At 44.8% G+C, this 20,969-nt stretch overlaps 1 protein-coding gene across 1 annotated transcript in view; it reads right to left on the bottom strand.

Moving 5' to 3' along the window:
* The window catches only part of SLC25A13 (solute carrier family 25 member 13), a 152,010-nt gene extending 133,682 nt beyond the window's left edge, over nucleotides 1–18,328 (bottom strand). Inside the window, exon 1 of the mRNA XM_045578417.1 lies at nucleotides 18,155–18,328. Within this exon, the coding sequence (XP_045434373.1) occupies nucleotides 18,155–18,169 (15 nt within the window). The 5' untranslated portion in view covers nucleotides 18,170–18,328. The remainder of the gene's footprint in view (nucleotides 1–18,154) is intronic.
* Nucleotides 18,329–20,969: the final 2,641 nt, after the last annotated feature.

The raw sequence follows: 20,969 nt of genomic DNA, 5'->3' as shown, positions 1-20,969 counted from the left end.
GTAAGGCGAGGAGATCCAGTATGTATTCAACTTAGCAACAAACAATAAATGATGAAAAAATAGTTTATTAGAATTCTATTGGATAATCAGTCTTGTTAGGAAGGCTTGAGGCTAAGTTTTCACCAGAGAATTCGGAAACTATCCCAGAATCACCTGCTGAGCAATCTCTCTCCCATCTCACAACAAAAGCAGGTAGCCTGGCTCCTGGTCAGGTCAGCTGCCATGGAAACTTCACACACAAGCAGCTTCCTCCTGTTGCTTTCTTCCAAATCAAAGCCAAGCTTCAGCCTCTAAGTGGCAGAGCTAGATCACGTGCTTTTGTTCTGGCTGCAAGGAAAGGTGGGAACTGAGTTCTGACTCATTCTTTCTGGCAGGCAGGCCTTATAATGTGAAGATTTTCTCCAACACAGAAAAGTTAGACAAAAGATGGAGACTTTGGGCTTCCAGTCCAGCAGGTGAGGAGCCTAGAAGCTGCTACTCTATCCATCCAACAAGGGAAAAGCAGAAAAGCTGAAAAATCAACAACTCTTCCTAGATCCGTCAGAAAAGTGAGGTCACCGGGAAAACCACTGCCCCCAAAACTAGACACACAGAAAGGCAGAACCAGGGAATCACCGCTGACCAGAGCAGAACTCCCTGAATGGACACCTCAGTGGGAGCCAGTGTCTGAGCAGGAAACAATGAACTGCTAGAGGCTTAAGAGTGGACAAGATGGAGGTTTTAAAACTCTAGGGGACCCATTCATAGGGGGTTCCCCACATTTGGTGAGCTTCGCCTCTTGGAGCTCCACCTGGTCCCCACAGGGAATCATCGGAGAAAGAAACACCTTGCTCTTCCAGCAGGAGGAGAAGAAAACCATTTTGAAATCCATCAGACCTCTCTGTTCTTTATGCCAAGGTTGCCCTCCAGAGAAATGATCTAATGACAGCCTAACCTGTGGGGATTGATCAGAGCCTAACTGACAGGAGGGAAGGCAATCCCAAACTCTGGACATCTCCAGCCATCCTCTCTGCCTAAGAGGAAGGAAACACTGAGAAACACGTGTGAAATATGCTATCCAGGGACACAGGCTCTCTAATGGACTGACACCAAATCTCCTTCCGACCATCACAACACCAAAGGCCTCTGTAGAGCAGTTCCTGTTGCCCAGGATAGCATGTCTGCCTACCAAGGGAGATGACAAGGCATCCCAAAAGGCAAAAAAAACCCACAATGTGAAGAGACACAACCACCACCAAAATCAGACTCAAATATGGCAGGAATGTTGAAGTTATCAAGCCAGGAATATAAAACAACTATGATTCATGTGCTAAAGGTTTAATGCATAAAGTAGACAGCATGCAAGAACAAATGAGGCAATGTTCAAGCAGAAAGATGGTAATTCTAAGAAAGAACAAAAAAAAATTCTAGAGATCAAAAACTACTGAAAAGAGTAAAGAAGAATGTTTTGATGAGCCTATTAGTGGACTGGACACAGCTGAGGAGAGAATCTGAGACTAAGGATATTTCAATAGAAGTTTCCAAAATTGAAAAGCAAAAAGAAAAAAGATTGGGAGAAAACACACACACACACACACACACACACACACACACACACACACTCCCCAGAACAGATACCCAAGATCTGTGGAACAAAATGGACCATAAAGCTAAATGTAAAACTCAAAGCTATATAGAGATCATAGAGCTAAAATGTAAAAAGATTGGGGATCGAGCCCTGGCCGTGTAGCTCAATTGGTTAGAGAGCCGCCCCAATATGCCAAGGCTGCGGGTTCCAATCCCCAAACAGGGCACATGCAAGAATCAACCACTGAATGCATAAATAAGTGGAACAACAAATGGATATTTCTCTCTCTCCCTTCCTCTCTCTCTGAAATCAATAAATTTAGAAAAGAAGACATAGTAGGAACCTAGATGGCCTTGGATCTGGCAAAGACTTTTAAATAGAACACCAAAGGCATGATCCACGAAAGGAAAAACTGATAAACTGGACTTCATTAAAATAGAAATTTCTGCTCTGTGAAAGACATTATCAAGAGAATGAAAAGATAAGCGAATGAATCGAGAGAATGAAAAGACTGGGATAAAATATTTGCAAATGAATAGCAAATAAAGGACTGTTATTCAAAATATATAAAGAACTTGTAAAACTTAAAAATAAGAAAACAAACATCCCAATGAAAAAAAATGAGTCATTAACAGAATTTAAAAAAAAAAGACATTAACAGAAAGCAAACCAAAGAAAATAAAGACGGCAAACAAGCATGTGAAAAGATGCTCCCCATCATATATGCAATCAAGGAATTACAAATCAAAGCAATGAACTATCACTACACAACTGTTATAAGAGCCAAAATCTGGAAGAGTATCAACACCAAATGCTGGTGAGGATGTGCAGCAACAGGAAGTCTCATAGACTGAGGAATGAAAAACAGTACCGTCACTCTAGAAGACAGACTGGAGGTCTCTCGCAAAACTAAACTTACTCTCACCACACAATCCTGCATTCATGCTTCTTTTTTTTTAATTTATTTTTTATTGATTTCAGAGAAGGGAGGAGAGAGAGCGATAGAAGCATCAATGATGAGAGAGAATCACTGATCAGCTGCCTCCTGCACACCCCACAGTGGGGATCAAGCATGTGCCTTGACCAGTGAATGAAACTGTGACCTCCTGGTTCATAGCTAGATAGATGCTCAACAACTGGGTCATCAGCTGGGCCAGCATTCGTACTTCTTAGTATTTACCCAAAGAGTTGAAAACTTATATTTATACAAACACCTGCACACATTTGACAAACATCTTGACAATTAGTGCATAAACTATGATACCTCCAGACAATGAAAATTATTGAGACCTAAAAATAAGTGAGCTATCAAGCCATGAAAAGACATGGAGGAAATGTAAATGCATATTACTAGGTGAAAGCAGTCAAGTTGAGAAGGCTATATTCTGTATGGTTCCAACTGTACGACATTCTGGAAAAGGCAAAGAAGAAAAAGATCAGCGGTTCACAGGGCTAGGGTGTAGAGAAAGAGAATAGGCAGAGCGCAGAGGATTGTTAGAGCACTGAAAGTACTCAGTATGAACACATGTCATTATAAAGTTTGTTTAAACCCACAGAATGTACATCAAGAGTGAACCCTAATATAAACCATGGGTTTTGGGTAATAATGATGTGTCAATGTAGGTTCATCAATTGTAACAAATGTTAACACTGTTGGTGTCTGATAACAATAATGGGGGAGACTAGGAATATGGGTAAGCAGGTGGTATATGGAAAATCTCTGAACCTTCCTTTCAATTTTGCTATGAAACTAAAGTCTATTTTTTTTTTTAATCATGGGTAGCCAGGACCATCAAGATGAACCTCACTAAGCAGTCACTAGGCACACACTCATAGAATCTCCCTTTCTTTCTGAGAATCCTTACAGCAGGTTGGATTATCTTCCTTTATATTGGAAAAAACTGCGGGCCGAACACGTTGATCTGCTCCAAGCCCATCCCTTTTCCAAAATGCCACAGCCATGCAGGGATGTTGCTCAACCTTGGACCTACAGACATTTGGGGTCAGATTACTTACTGTTTGTTGTAGGCAGCTGTCTGGTACCTTGTAGAATGTTGAGCAACATCCCTGGACTTTACTCACTAGGTACCAGTAGTAATCCCCTCCTCCCAGATGTGACATTGCCAAATATCCCAGGGGGCAAAACTACCCCAGCCCCAGCTGAGAACCACAGCCTTAGATGGTGCTGCTCCACTAGCTCATGCTTGCTGCACAATCGCCGAGGGAAAGCCTACAGTGTGCCAGGCCCAGTGCCAGGCATTGAGGAGACAATGCCAGAGACCCTGCCTGCACAGAGAATGACAGACGTATCAACAAGCGGTTAGTACAAAGTGTATGGTGATACATGCCATCATCACAAGGTAGAGTGGTTGCAGAACTAAGATCGTAATTCTGGTGGAGTCAGGGGTCATGGAGGGAGGCAAAGTCTTTGAAGCTGGGTCATTTGTTATTGATTTTAGCAACTAACACTGACCAGCTAACTCTGACTGGGCCCTGGACACTATGCTAGGCGTAATGCTAATGACTTTACATCTGATCTCATTCAAAAATCTCTAAAACTGTAAGAATCATTAATATCTCCATTTTTCAGATAAGGAAGCTCGAGGCATTTAAGACACTTAGTCTTAAATATCACAGGGCTCACTACCCTTCGTCTTAAATAAGCAGTAGTAAATCATAGAGGCAAAAATAACCTGAAGTCCAGTTTTTGACACTAATTATAATACTTGGAGGATGTGTCAAAAATTTGGCAAGCAAAGACAAAGACCTTAAGGAATCCTTATGAATCGTGCTACCGGACAACACTGTAGCTGAAAGTAATCCTATCTAATAAAAGAGTAATATGCAAATTAACTATCACTCCACTACACCCATAAGCCATGCCCACCAGCCAAACAGGCACGAGTATGCAAATTAACCCAACCAAGATGGCTGCGGCCACAGAGTGAACAGGAGGCTTGGGTTTTCCCAGCAATGGAGGAAGCCAAGCTTTCTGCACATACTGGCTGGCCCAGTCCTCCACGTAAGGCTACAAACTTTCAATTATAGAAAATAAATAAATCCCAACAAAAATGGCGCAGCAACAGAGCTGGAGAGAGCAAGAGGCTTGAGTTGCCCCTGGGTGATGGAGGGAGCTAAGATTCCACAGCCCTGGCCTGCCTTGGTTTCCACTCAAGGCTACAAAGTTTCAATTATAGAAAATAAATAAATTCCAACAAAAATGGCAGCAGCCACAGAGCAAGTAGGAGGCTTGGCTCCACTCAAGGCTACAAAGTTTCAATTATAGAAGATAAATAAATCCCAGATACCAGGACCTCAGCTTGGGTCGCTGGAGTGGGTGTGGCCAGCTTGCAAACCAACACGGGCCCCTTGCCCAGGCTGCCCCATGCCCCAAGGGAACTCCTATCCTGATCTGGGACACCCTTTAGGGAAAACCAGCTGGCCCCCACCCATGCACCAGGCCTCTATCCTATCTAATAAAAGAGTAATATGCAAAATGACCATGATTCCAACACAAGATAACTGCCCCCATGTGGACACAAGATGGCCGCCACAAGATGGTCAGTGGGAAAGGGCAGTTGGAAGGGACCAGTTCTGCAAGGGAGGGCAGTTGTGGGTGACCAGGCCAGCAGAGAAAGGAAGTTGAGGGAGAACAGGCCTGCAGGGGAGGGCAGTTAGGAGTGACCAGGCCTGCAGAGAAGGGCAGTTAGGGGCAAAAAGGCTGGCAGAGGAGCAGTCAGGCATCAATCAGGCTGGCAGGGGAGTGGTTAGAGGGTGATCGGGCTGGCAGGCAGAAGCGGTTAAGGGCAATCAGAAAGGCAGGCAGGTGAGCAATTGGGAGCCAGCAGTCCTTGATTGTGAGAGGGATGTCCCAAATTGGAGAGGGTGCAGGCTGGGCTGAGGGACACAACCCCCTCTCTGTGCACAAATTTCTTGCACCAGGCCTCTAGTGATACATGAATGCCCAGGGTTCAGTAGAAGGCAGACCTGCCTAATGTAGAGCATTATTCTCCAGAATTATATGCTGAACTCAGTCTCAATTTTTTTTAAGCATCAAGGTTACAGTATAATTAGGCACCAGCTGAAATTGTAATTACTACTCCCAATATAATTTGTTACATATTAGCAAGTGTCAAATTACTACTGCTCCTTAAATGAATAAAAACTGATTGTGCTGTTCTGAAGATTGGGATGTGTGTTCCTGACAGGGAACAAAGGAATATAAAAAGTATATGGCATATTTATAAAGTGCTGAAAGGCTCTACTTAGAAGATCACACAAGTGGCTGGAGCCCAGATACTGCCACAGAGAGTTAAAATGGCTTCGGAGAGCAAACAGCTAACTTAATAAATGCAGGGGAAAGCAGCTAATCAAAGACAATGGACAAGTTGCTTCCACTAAATGGTACCCTACCTGTTCACAATTCTTCTGTGCATCAACATCATACATCTGGAGAACAGCCAAGGACTATTCAGAGGACGTGTAAAGAAAAAAGAACAGGAGCCCCCTGCACAGCCTGGCTTCATCCCAAAGACTCTGCATGATTTCACTCGGGTGAGCACCTCCTCCACCCTCTCCCACAGTCCATGGACGGTGACATGACTGACCAGGAATCGAACCAGCGACCTCCTGGTGCATGGGATGAGGTTCAACCAACTTAACCACACTGGCCAGGGCAATGCTGCCATTCTTTTCTTCCTACATTTATCTTGATTGTTGAAAGTAAATTTAAAAGGCCCAAGAAAAATGCCAGTCCCTCCAGGAAGTTTTTCCAGATTCTGCAACCATATTCCCCTCAAAGAATGCTGTTTACACCTACTTCGTGGGGTTTACAATTGTACCGTAAGCTCTCACTCCATCATTAACCATTAATATGACCTCCTTGTTTTCTCATCTGTGAGAGAGAGAACACGAGTATGAGGACTGCACGAAAGGAGGGTAACTTGGGAGAGAAGCTGGCAGTGCCTGGCTCCCCGGTGACTGGTATACTTTCCATGTTCACAGAAGCCCATTGGCTCAGTCAGCAGTGGACAGCAGAGCCCTAGGGGATGGCTCTCAGCTTCTGAATGAATCAGATTCCACCTTAAGCATCTGAACCAGCAGAGGGTCTGGGCTGAGCTGGCAGCAGCCACTCTGGCTGGTGATGTGGCAGGAGTGACAGTTCATGACCTCCTGGGGCTGAAGGACAACTACAAAAACTAAACTGGTCCCCTAACCTTTCATCTTGTATCAAAATAACTGCAGATAATCGGATATAATCTTTAAAAAGAGGGAGAGACGCTTATAAAGAGTACTAGAAAAACACCAGTGGTTTCTTGGGTAATATTAAAGTGGGAAGCTGTGTTTAAACATGACAGACAACCCCAGAATTCAGTAAAGGAAACAATTGATATGCAATATAAAAATGTTTTAAATCAAAAGTGAGAGTGAGCCCTTTAAAAATCAATTGCAAAAAAATAAATAAGTAAAAGTGTAACAGGTAGGACAGAGGGCCAAGGTTCTTAATTTTTTGAATGCCCTTAGAACAAATCAATGTGAAAAAGCAAACAACCTGATGGGAAATTGGGCAAACGGTCAAAACTAGGCTCTTCTCAAAGTGCTGGTGGATACCAAAAACGGACCAACAGAAGTCTTCAAGCACCGCCGTCAAAAAGAACCAGGGGCTGAGCTTTTGCTTCCAGAACTGAGTGGAAGACAATGGGAGGAAGTGGAATCCTCTCAAATGCAGCGTTAACTTCACCTGCAATGAAATAGCGTGTGCATGCTCACGGGACAGGAAAGTGCTTGCCGGTGGGCCCGGCAGCGTCAGATAAGAGACCTGACATACCACCGGCCTTTCCTTGCGAGCCACCTACCTCCACGACTGGGCTAGCAAGACGTAAAAGACAAAGCAACTAAATGCCACGTGGGGACTGTGTCTGAATCTTGATTGAAACCAACCAACTGTAAAAACTATGAACTTGGAGCGTGGGTTTTTAACATACTGACAGGTGCTTCAAGGAATTGGGAAATAAAACTAAGGCCCCTTTTCCTAAAATTGAAGGAAAGAATTTTTTTTAAAAAAATAAGCAAAATCTGCCCACCAATATAGAGAAATGGCCCAAGACATTCCTATCTCTAAACAAGCAGGCTCCTTTCCCCCCACTACGCTGTTGCCATAGCTTTATGGCGAGGAATTTGAACAGGGTTTGGATAGGTCCCATTCACAAACTGCCGTGAAGGACATAACAAGGGAATGACTGTTCGACCACAGCCAAGGCCAAGGACGTGTTAGCAGGGTGGAGAGATTAAATCGCATTTGGTATGCAACATGAATCCACACTGTGTAGCAAGGTAAAGAGGACAACGTGGTACAGGGGTCATGTGCCCGGGCTCTGGAGCCAGGCTGCCTGTGTTCAAACCACAGCGCTGCCACGTAGAAGCTGTGTGACCTTGGACAAGTCACTTAATCTCTCTGTGCCTCAAGAGACTTAACCACTCTACTAGTATGCGGATGAGTTCCCCCAACTGTGCAATGGAGACGACACAGCACTACACATCATAGGGCTGTAGTGAAGATTAAATTATTTCCTACACAGTGCCTGGCTTTTATGAGTGTTACAAAAGTGTAAGTAAAGATAAACATCTGGACTACTGTGGGTATGAACAGGCTATAAAAACAGATCCCCCAAGAGACCTCTTCGATCATTGCTTGATCACTGGACACACTGCTGTCCTTGACTGCATTGACCCCTGCGCTGTGCTGGTGGCTCGATCACTGGAAGCTTGCCTTTGCGAATCGCCTCCAGTCTGGGTGCAGTTTGCTCTGCACCGGAAGACAGACGAACGGCTGAGCCTTGGATGGAGCCATGCTACGCCACATCGAGGTGCAAGGATCTCTGATGGTGACACCATCGAGAAACTGAAACTTCGTACCTGACCTGACTGGCCAACCAGAGATGATGCCACTGCTGCTGCTAGACGAGAGCTACATCTTGGGACCCCGTTAAGCCTGTACCCACGGCACCAGGAATATGTGTGAGAAATAAAGTGCTGTGTAATTTGCAAATACAAAAAAAAAAAAAAGTGCAAGTGGCCACTCTTAAATTTCTCTGTCAAAAGAGGTTACGCCTTCCCTGCTACAATGTAGATGATGATTAAGGTCAAATAATGAAACTTGGGTCTTCAGATTATCTGTTTACTTTAATCCCTGTAAACTCTGAAGTTCTTGAAAACACACACACCCTTAGCATTTGGGGAAGCCCAGCACTTAGTATAGGAGCTGGCAGACGGTTGGTCCCAGTAACACACTTCAAAGCATTTTTTTTAAAACTGTGAAGATCTATACTCAGGAACACAATACTGCTACTAACGAGACTACAAGAGCCCATCTTAGAAGCTTCTTTTGACAGTTCTGGACAGAATGAAGACGAAGTCCAGGGAAACAATTAAAGGCAAGACCAGCTCAGAAGCTATGGCAATGCTGTGGCTAAAAAGCACTGGCAACCTGGACATCGATGGAGGAGACAGGACACGCCTCTCGGGGAAGAAGAAGAGGTGACCTAACCCATCTCTGCCAACATCCAAATTCTCACAGGTGCTGTCTCTCCTGGTACTTAGGAAAACGACGTTGCGGGCTGACCAGGAGACACGACCAAGGAGATAAATTCAATTCTAGGTAAGCGGACTCTGCAATATCTCTGAGGCGGGCAAGCTGAGGTTTCCAACCAGCAGTGTGAATAAGGAGCCATCACCTTCCAGGGGGAATAGGATCTTGGGTCTACCCTGAAGAAAACACTAAAGATGCATCAAAATAGGCTTATGATGGAGTTCTAAACACACCACCCCAAAATATAGCACCTTAGCATATTGAATATCTTAAGCTAAAGATATCTGAAAAAACAAAACAAAACAAAAAAAAAAAAACAGCAGAAACAGGAAGGTCACTGTGACCTCCTACCCAACCACCAACACGCCCTCCTTCTCTGAAACTGTTTGCAAAATTCCCAGGTTACGGTTACCCTCCCTGTACCAGGAGGAGGGAAGACATTTTTATCACTAGAGATAGGGAATTGGGGGTCAAGAATCCTGTACAAGCAAGCCTTGTTAAACTACCCCTTATCTGCCTGGTTAGTTCTTCACCATCTACTAACCTTAACCTAACACCCTTTTTCCTGTCAATTCTTCACAAAAGTACTATTTCTTAGTCTAAAAGGAATAACAGCTTCTTGCTCTGATCACTTCTTCTGGGGTCTTATTAGCCTACTAGAGGCCTGGTGCACAAGATTCATGCATCAGGGGAGGAGGGGATGTCCATCAGCCCAGCCTGCACCCTCTCCAATCTGGGACCCCTCAAGGGATGTCTGACATCCCTCTCACAATCTAGGACTGTTGACTCCTAACTGCTTGCCTGCCTGCCTTCCTGATTGCCCCTAACCACTTCTGCCTGCCAGCCTGATCACCCCCTAACCACTCCCATGCCAGCCTGATTGATGTCTAACTGCTCCCCTGCCAGCCTGTTTGTCCCCAACTTCCCTCCTCTGCCGGCCCGGTCACCCCTAACTGCCCTCCCCTGCAGGGTTGATCAATCCCAACTGCCCTCCCTTGCAGGCCTAATTCCTCCCAACTGCTCTCCCCTGCTGGCCATCTTGTGTCCACATGGGGCAGGATCTTTGGCCACATGGGGGCAGCCATATTATGTGTTGGAGTGATGGTCAATCTGTATGTTACTCTTTTATTAGATAGGATAGAGGTCTGATGCATGGGTGGGGACTAGTTGGTTTGCCCTGAAGGGTGTCCCAGATCAGGGTGGGATTCCCTTGGGGCGTGGGACGGCTTGGGTGAGGGGCCTGTGGTGGTTTTCAGGCCGGCCACACCCCCTGGTGATCCAAGCTGAGGCCCTGGTATATGGAATTTATTTACCATCTACAATTGAAACTTTGTAGCCTTGAATGGAGCCAAGCCTCCTGCTCGTTCTGTGGCTGCCGCCATTTCTGTTTGGATTTGTTTACCTTCTATAATTGAAACTCTGTAGGCCTAGGTCAGCCAGGGCTGCAGAGCTTGACTTCTCCTAAAGCCACAGGTAGCCTTGGCCTCTCTCCTGCTCTCTGTGGACACAGCCATCTTGGTTGGGGTTAATTTGCATACTCGCTCTGATTGGTTGGTTGGTGGGCGTGGCTGGTGGGTGTAGTGGAATGGTGGTTAATTCACATATTACTCTTTTATTAGGTAGGGTGAAGGCTCCAAAGTGCTTGTAAATATTCAATACAATTGATATGCTTTTTCTCCTGTTAATTTGTCTTGGTCAGTTTAATTTTCAGACCCAGCCAGAGACCCAAAGAGGACTGAGGAAAACTTTTTCTTCCCCTACATTTACTTATATTTTCTATACTTACAATTTTCTTAGAAATTGTACTGCAAATGTCTTATGCGGAAGATATTTTACCCTAAAACTGTGTCCTTTGACATATCCGACTCATATCCACAATGTTCCCAGATAACATGTGGAAGCTGTGACTACATGTGGAAATCAAGACAAAGCAACCAGCCTAATAATCGTCATTAAATAGAGTGGCTTATTTAGGCTGAATTGCTAAGACTTTCAACGCTGCCCACTTTGCTATGTTGTCAGCACCTAAGGTCACAAGGAACCATCCAGGCCTATTTTCAAGCAGCAGATTTCCAAAAGAAATGGTGAGTAAGAGTACTCTATCTTCTAAAGTTTTCCAATCAACAGGTCAGACCACCAGGTCTACAAAATAGCCACTGGGAATAATTCTGAGGCAACAGACCAAAGTCACCATTGGCTGGGTCAGTGTGACCCAACCAGAAGTTCTGGTTAAATGGGCAATTAAGGGTGGGGGGATGGGGGGGAGGTTTGCTCAGTTGTTAAATATTTTTCTAAGGGAATTATTATACATCCCTGTGACAAGACAAGGTACATCCTCCTTACTCCCAAGCTAATCAACACGTACCCGCAGATGCACACATTTCTCTGTTCCAAGACCCCACCAGAGGCAACCAAGCACACATGGCAAGGAAGAGAGGTGCTTATGCTGCAGGAGCACAGGAGGGACCATACTCAGCAGGCCTCGTCCTCATCGGCAGTGGAGAACAGAAAGAATGATGGCAGGAAAGAACTTAACAGAAGCGGAGGCTGGTCACAGGACAAAAGGTCAAAGGTGCAGGAGTCAGGTTCAGCCAGAAATCTTAGAAAAGAACTCAATATTCAAAAAGACCTGCTCCCTGATTTTCTTACATGACACACTGACTTTCAACCCTTCCCGGCCCCCACTTCTGTATTTGCTGGCCAAAGCTTATAAAGCCTGATGACCTAGCCGGGGAGCAGGGACCACACGGAACTAGGTTTGCCAGGGGAAAGGCTGCCATACCAGCGCTGTTCTTGGCAACGTTTCCCTCCTCGGGCGCCCACCACCACCGAGGCTTCACAGGAGACAAAAGGAACTTTCAACCACTTTGGTGAGAAAACCTATATTCTAGGATAATTACAAAAGGGTATAAACTCGATGCCTGAACACCAAGGTGCTATGGGCAGAAGGACTGAAATTAAGTAGCCAGGAAAGAAGAGGACTTATAGGGATCCCCCACACACACACCCTTCCTTTTATTGGACACACCATTGCATTCATTCTTCCTTATCCCAAGAAGGAACCATCTGAGGATCAATTGAAGCAAAGAGCACAAGAACAGCCTTGGGCAGTGGCCTTAGAGCACATTTCATTCACCTGGAGAGCTTTTAAAAAAACTCTGAGGCTCATGCCACACTGAAGTCTAATGAAATCAGAACCTTTGGGTAGCACCCAGGTGCCGGCATTTTTATCCCTGTTCAGATGACTACAATGTGCTGAGAATCCTTCACTTACAACAGTGCAAAATGCAAAGGGACTTCAAGGGAAACTGGACCAATTATAAATTTTTCTGAGACCCCATTTCTTCACCTGGCAAGGGGGACAGAATTGATGAGGGGAGGAGTGTTACATATACCCCAAGGTTTACCCAACTCCATCTATTTAAGAAACCCTTAATGCAAACATCAGTGAAGCCACAGAAACGTACCATCTCATGTTAGCACGAAACTAACTTAAGCAGTTCTTCCTGCCTACCACAAACAACTAGTCTGCTTCGTGATGAAATTATTATACCACCAAATGCCTACCATTTTTTACCATCAATAAGATCAAACCTTCAATCTGCAGAATATCCTTAATAAACTCAATCACATTTTATCCTCAATAACAAACCACTGAGGAGGGTATTATTTTATCCTCAATAACAAACCACAGGTGAGACACATAAAATGGAGGTTAAATACTGGGTTAAAATTTTTCACAAAAGTATACGACAGTGATGATAGCTGCCCAACTCTGTAATGAGGCAAAAAGCCATTCAATTGTACACTTTAAGTGGGTGAACTGTATGGTATATGAGTTGTATGGCAAATGGTACATGACAATCCCTGGCCTGTGTGATGTGGTTTGAAAGCCATTTAACAAATATACACACTCAGTATATGAATGAAAGGTATGCCGAGTGCCAAAGCATTCTACAGAGATTAATTACTGAACTGGGACCATCAGGAAATATGCGTGTTCATAATTGATGGTGTGTGAATCCTCACATGCACCTTTGCAGATGGAACTCCTTTTAAGGCCTGGGAAGAGAAGGATTAAGAGCAGAGACTCTGAATACAGACTAGAAGGGCTCAAACTCAGGCCGTATAACTTACTCGCTGTACAACCTTGAGACAATGACATAATCTCTCTGAACCTCAGTTTTCTCAACTGTAACATGAGGACAAAAATAAAGAGCACTTACTTTTTGGCATTATGAAAATTGAGTGATTACTTGTAAAGCCTTAGGGAAAAAGCCTGGTACATAGTAGGCACTTATGTAAATAGTCCTAAACTAAAAGTTTGGTTTATACTAAAGTACCTAATTTCCCCTCCTCCCTTCTCCCATAAACTCTACCGTGTACCATGCTATCCCAACAGACAGGCAATATAGCAGACAGGGTGAAAGTACAGACTCTGGAGCCACACTGGCTGGATTTGAACTCCAGCTCCTTACTTCCTGCTTATCAGATCACCCCTTGGTATCCCAGTCTTCATCTGTAAACCTGGGATGGTAGTATATAACTCATAAGACTGTTAAAAGTAATTGAAGGGAGATAATAATGAAAAGCTTTAAAATTAAATCTCCTAACTCGTAAGCACTCGATAACTATTAGCTGCTCTTAATTCATTTTATTACCTGCCATCCCCTAAATGTAGCATGTGCTCTCACCTCTCTGCCTTCCATTTGCTGTTTCCTATCACTGGTACATTCATTTCTTCCGAAATACCGCCCTTGAGACATTTCTTGCTCTCACCCTTCCCCCCCCCCCCCCCAACGGGCTCCTTCCTCCCCGGATGCTCCCACAGCCCTTGTTAGGGCACTCACTCTAAAGGGAGGGCTCTTCCAGGAGAGGACCAAACCGCTAATATGGCTGTGGTTTTCTTAAAGGCCCAATTCACTTTCATATCCTCAGCTTAGTCCCATGTGGAATTTAGAAAGAACTCAATGAGTACACAATTTTAAGTGTATCTATGATGATAGCAACAATTCATCCAAGAATGGAATACCAATACTAAACGTACTAGTCCTACAGACCAAATCTCCATTACAGCAGGCACACTTCATTTTATTGTATGTCACTTATCATGCTTTACAGATGTGCATTTCTTACAAACCAAAGGAAAGACCCTCCATCAGCAAAAAGGTTATGACTTGCGCTATTGCAGTGGTCTAGAACCAAAACCTCAGTATGTCCAGCTTATGCCAGTTTTACCAGTGCTTTACCTCTCATGCCTGAACTTGAGTGAGCATTCCCTGTTAACAGTTTCATCTAGTTTAATTTCATCATTCTGAATGTATAAACTCAGCCAGTGACAAAGAGAAAATGTTCACTACAACCAAAATGGGGCAGAGGGAAAAGGAGAAGTTTAAAAAACAAAACAAAAAAACTCATTTCCATTGTATCAATAATACAGGGCAGTGTTTGGAAGTTTTTCAAAGAAACACACAAGACAACCCAAATACTACAAGCACATCACTTATCATGTACCATCTAACAGCCCAACATTATTCCTACAAAAGTAGGCAGCAAGCAAATGGAAGCTCTTTCCAGTTCATCTCAAAACACCAGGAGTTTTAGATCAATGTTACTTCATGAAAAACAAACACCTCTTGCACCATTAAGTGTTATTTTTCATGCAGAAATCCAAACAAAAAGCAATGACTAAATTCTCAGCCTTCCTATTAAATTCATTGCATTTGAATACATTAAAAGACCAAGGAAACTAAGAATAAATGGACAAGAGATCAAGACACTGCTAGTTGTGGCTAAGTGCATCCAGAAAATAACAAATCTGCTGGAAAGAGTCAAACAAGTCACCATAGTGAGAGCTGGCATTCACCTACAATTGTTGAGTCCCAGATTCTTGGCCCAATTTCTTAGACCCTCCATTAAAGGGAGCTTCTCTCCTAGCTTTAAGAGGGAATAATGTCAACCTTACCTTGGTTGAGAATGTTAACCTTATGGCTCTGTGTTCAACACAGCAACATGGAATATCTGCACCTCAGCAAAAAGCAAAGAGGGTGGTCACTCACATGGGCTACCCAGCACTGATTGTAGGTGACAGAATCACCCAAGGATTGTGCCCAAAGGCAACTAAGTAAGGGGCACCCTTGAATGCACGTACTCCAGCACAGCTCATTGGGGGCACTTTAAGACTCCATGTACTGCACTGCCCTTGAGGTACAATGATGGACATTGTAAGAAATGGCCTTATGGAACCCGCATACATATATTTGTGGTCAGGGGGTAGTTTGCAGTGCAGTTTGCTCACAGTGTGTGAGAGGATGTGAGAAAAGACTGCCCTCAGATAGCAATACAAGGAGGCCTCTCTCCCAAGTAGCTGACCTCACTGATCGTTTTCTCTTTGCCTTAGCTGCGAGAAAATTCAGTCATCTCTACTAAGTAGATCCATATTTTCCATGAACCTTAGCCCTGGCTTCATCTTATGTTCCCCTTTTATCCTGTTTTTTCTCATCTACTCTGACTTGATTTTGATGTCTTACTGGATTGTAAATACATGTACATATGACGTGAGCCATTAAATATCCTGAAAAGAAGCAAGTTTAAATGAATAAAGAAATAAAACTCAAGTTCCCGAACAGTAAAAACGAAATGTTTCATCTTCCCTGACTCTCACTTGGCTAAAATTCAACTGCACTTATTGATATGATGTGACAGTTCAATAAAAGTACAACCCAAAAGTTAAACCTGCTTCCACGTCACTGTTTTACTTCATACTAATCAGTCTTATCTGATACTCCAATTATATGCATATTCCTCAATTTAAGTTCAATTACTTTATCCCCAAATTAAGTGAAATGATTTCACTCATCTGCATATGAAAAATGACAGTCGAGTATAGGTATCCACTCCCACCCACTCTCCTGGGAGAACTCACCTAGAGGGAACAATTCATACCAAGCCTTGTATTCTGATTGCATGCAAATTTAATGCAAAGAAACAGCCAAGGTTTGAAAGGGTTAACCAACCGTAGCTTCCAAAAATGAATCCCAGTGATCCTCTGAGAGTCTACCTAAAACAGATATGTGTGTGTGTTTGTGTGTGTATGTATGTGTGTGTGTCACACACACACGTATATGTATATGTATACATATGTATATGTATATATGTATACATGTGTGTGTGTGTGTGTGTACACACACACACACACACACACACACACACACACAGTGTTTCCCCAAAAATAAGACCTACTTACAGGTTTCCTTCTGAGTGAAATATAAGGCATCCCCTGAAAATAAGCCCCCCCCCAGGCTAAACATGAGAGATTTGGTCCACTGATTCTGAAAGAAATGGAGTCACAAGAAATTCACCAGGAAATTCAGGAATTGGATTGTTATGATAATGTTCCAGATGATGATGACATGATTGTCATTGACTAAATGAGTAAATTCTTGATACTGTAGGATTCACAGTCTGTCTGATTTGTGTTGACAACTACTGTACTACTGTACCGTATACAGGTAATAAATTTCCTTTATTTTCATTTAACAATAAATGTGTACTGTATCCTTCTTCATGGAAAAATAAGACATCCCCTGAAAATAAGACCTAGCGCATCTTTGGGAGTAAAAATTAATATGACACTGTCTTATATTTGGGGAAACAGGAGATATATAATATATATATATATATATATATATATATATATATATGTATGTATATTTCCATTTGTTCACACTCAATACACAGCACACTCCTAAAGATGGAACTCGTAATTACTGAAACAGGAAAGGCCACCTAGGGCCCCGGAGTCTAGGAGTATGAAGATGCCTACAGATCTGGGGAGCCTGGAGCAACTTAAGTCATTGAACAGCATTTAAATATTATTTGTCTGCTTACAATTTCCAATGCAAATGTGATTAGTTCGCTTGAATAAATAGGACTATGATGTGTTGGCCATGTTTTCCTCTTGAGGGTTATCACGAAGTTTTGATTAAGGACAAATGTTTGAAATGTTGGGTATATTTAAGTTCACTGCACTTAAAATGAGCTAAGAAGCTGCGCGGGCTTGATTAAAGGGCTGCCTTCCAGAACTTTTTTTAAGCAATACATGCCAATGATTCAAGTGATTGGGACTAAACATGGTATTCTGCCAGAAAAGTTGAAATGGAGTCCAAAGAGATGGAAATGGTGTCCAGGTTTCGAGAGCGAGAGAGAGGGAAAGTGAAAAAGGAAAGGTCAGGCTGTCCGAGCTGCCTTTCCTCCTGGGCGAGTGAATGATTCACATTCCGCAGAATTCCTTTTAAGTAGAACTTCACAGGGCTTAGCCGGCTCCCCGGACAATCTGTTCTGTCATTTCTAAAAAGAAGCCTCTCAAACGCTCAGAATGCCTGCACGTAAGTGTTGTCAGATGGGGAGACTGGGGAGAAAAGGATGAGAAAGGTTGGGGCAAGGAGTGGGGGGCGGGGGTGCTCTGGAAGTGTGGGCCAAACTCTCCCAAAGCCATCTCCAAAGCGGAAGTCAAGGTGACTTCCCCGCCCGCGGGAGGGCGGGGCCTTGAAAACCTAAAAGGATCCGGCTCCAGCCCCGGTGCGTCCCCGGGAAGAAGAAGCCCAGGTCCACCCACCCCGGGTCCAGGCGCAGGAGAGGGCTTGGGGCGGCCCCAAGGACCTGCTGCCCCCCAGGCCCTCCCCGCCCCGGGCGCACCGGTTCCCCCCGCCCGCCTAAGCCCAGCCCGCCGCCGCCGGGCGCCGATCCGGCACCACGGGGAGGGTCCCCTGCAAAGTTTCCGCGGCGAGATCCGACCTCGGAGCACGCCCAGGCCGCCCGTGCTGCCCGGGAGCGGCGGTCCCCTCCGTCCGCCCGCCGTTGCCAAGTGGCCCGGCCGCCCCGCGCGCCTCTGCATGTGCGTCCCGGGTGGCACCCGCCCAGCACGTGCGCGCCGAGCGGTCGCGCCCCCGGGCCCGGTCCGACCAGCGCGCTCCCCCGGGGCCATCGGCTGCGCTTACCTTGGCGGCCGCCATGCTTCGCCCCGCGTGCGGGCTCCTGCGGGACCCTCTGCCCCTCGGCGCGTTCGCACTGCGGACCCGGGCAGCTCACTTCCCGTCCGGGAGGCGGCGGAGGCGGCGATAGGGCCCGGCGGCGTGCGCGCCCGGCCTGCCTCCCCACGCCCTCCGCCCGCCGGCCCGCCCGCGCGGGTCCTGCGGTCGCCGCCCGCCCATTGGCTGGGCCGGCCCGGGCCGCCGGGCGCGTGATCCGGTGGCCTCTGCCCCGCGGCCGGGGCGGGCTAGGGTCCGCGGCCGGTGGACTGCACGCGGGCACGTGACCCCGGCTAGTCTCGGAGGCGAGGGCCCTGGGGCGGTGGCAGGGTGCCAGCCTCTCTCTCTCCTTTGGTCAGGTGGCCTCGGGACAGGCTGCCCAACTGGTACCGGCCCGGAAGACACACAACTCCACTAGGTCAGGGGAAGTTGACAGCTCCACTAAGTTCCATGGTTAGCCAGCTTCTTCCTTGTCAGTTTCCCTCCAAGGGGTCTCCATTCTGCATGGTCAGGAAAGGGACCTCAAAGCATGGACCAGTCTAAAGCAGTGTTTCCCAAACTTCTCTCACGATGAGAATCACCTGGTGGAGTTGTTAAACTACAGATTCCTGAATCCCAACTAAGAAGTGCTAAACTAGAATTTTTGGGAACATATAGGTAAAATTGTATACTTAACTAGTGCTCTAAGACTGTCTTAGAGCACTAGTGAAGTGTACAATTAGTGCTGTGTCTTAGAGCACTAGTTAAATATACAATTAGTGCTCTGTCTTAGAGCACTAGTGAAGTATACAATTAGTATACAATTAGTGCTGTGTCTTAGAGCACTAGTTAAATATACAATTAGTGCTCTGTCTTAGAGCACTAGTTAAATATACAATATTGCCTATATGTTCCCAAAAATTTTAGTTTAGCACTTCTTAGTTGGGATTCAGGAATCTGTAGTTTAACAACTCCACCAGGTGATTCTCATCGTGAGAGAAGTTTGGGAAACACTGGTCTAAGGGAAGATAGCAAAGTGATTTTTCCTGGCAAGCCTACTTTCAGTCAAAATCTGGTAAACTCGCATGTGCTAAACAGATATATAAACACCTTGGCAGAACATATTTATAATTGTAGGGCTATTTTATTTCAGCCCAGCATATTAGGACTGGGGGAAGGGGAGCGGGGAGGAGGAAAATAACCTATTAAAACAAATAAAGTCAAAATTTTAATAAAAAAATAAAACGTATAATCTCCATCGGTCTTATTCCTCTTCATCAGAATGTCATTCATTTGTCTCTGCCATCAAAATTTATAGTCAAGGTAATGGTGGCTTTAAATGTTATGTGGATTATGGATATAACCTACCAGTGAAAGTGGGTTATTTTTTTTTAACTAATCATTTTAATCAACACACTGAATGAGTGCCTACTCTGCAGGCACAGTATGTGCTACCTGCTGGTAAATCAGCAAGACTTGAGATGGTCCCAGCCCTTCAACAGCTTAGGGTTTAGTGGGAAGGCAGACACATACATTGTTAACTTGGATATAATCTGTTACGGCAGTGATTTTCAACCCTTATCATCTGATGGCACATATACACTATACTAAAGTTCTATGGCATCATACATATACATATATATATATATATATATATATATATATATATTGCTGATTTTACAAACGTAGGTATGATTTTGATTCATTCACACTCTACAGCTGTGTGTTGGCTATTGTCATTATTTTATTTGACAATCTATCGGAAAAGAAGTCAGTGCCCCTGACTAAATAGTCAGATAGTGAATGTGTTTAAATATTCTTGCTGCTCACTGGTTGTAAATTGCCGTTAAGGCAGTGACTTGTTCCCAGGGCACTATGGGAACATTGAGGCTAGGGGAAGCCTCTTAGAGGACGGGACGCCAAAGCTAAGTGCAGTAAAGGGGCTGTGTCTTAAGTTCAATGAGGTGGAAGGGAAGGGTTTTCCAGCCAGAGAAAATGAAGAGACTGGAGGTCCCGAAATTGAGGGGGAGCCACAGCAAGTTACCCGTATTTTCTGGCGTATAAGACGACTTTTGAAAGGAAAAAAAGTTAACCGAAAATCGGGGGCAAAAGACCAAAATTGCACAAAAATTACCTGCAGATCTTGACGGCAGTAAGTCTTTTCTTTGAAGTGTGGGGTAGTCCTATACAGCGAATATAGGCCTAAACCTATGTTTTAACTGTAAAATTAGGGGGTCGTCTTATACGCCGGAAAATACGGTATGAAAATAATTCATCATGAAAAGTAACTTGAGCTGTGGGACTGGTAGGAGTCTGGACAAGCAGGTATGGACCATGTCCTGGAAAGTGTTGGTGCCAGGCCCTGCGGAAGGAAGGGCATGCACCTTAAGTAAAGGGATTTTAGGCAAAAGGTAGAGTGGTAAGTTATCAGATACATGGAAAGCTCTTGCTAATGGGGAGGATGAGGCAAGACAGAACTACTGGAATTCCCAGACAAGACTGGCTGCAACCTGAAATGGGAGAGGACTACTCGAGATAAAATTAGTCAGCCTTGATGACTGATTGTAGGTGGGGGTGGGAGAGAGAAAGAAGTCATATTGTCTTGCACATGGGCCCCGGGTGTGGATGTTGGACAGACACCAGTGATCAGTTTTGTTTTATTTTGTTTTGTTTTGTACAGAGAGAGGGAGAGAGAGATATAGAAACATCAAGGATGAGAGAGAATCCTTCGTCATCTGCCTCCTGCCCGTTCCACACTGGAGATGGAGAGCACAACCCGATCAGCCACCCTGACTGGAAATCGGAC

Source organism: Pipistrellus kuhlii, unplaced genomic scaffold, assembly GCF_014108245.1.
Source record: "Pipistrellus kuhlii isolate mPipKuh1 unplaced genomic scaffold, mPipKuh1.p scaffold_m20_p_10, whole genome shotgun sequence".
NCBI classification, from domain to species: domain Eukaryota; kingdom Metazoa; phylum Chordata; class Mammalia; order Chiroptera; family Vespertilionidae; genus Pipistrellus; species Pipistrellus kuhlii.
This window is presented reverse-complemented; position numbering and strand designations above follow the sequence as displayed.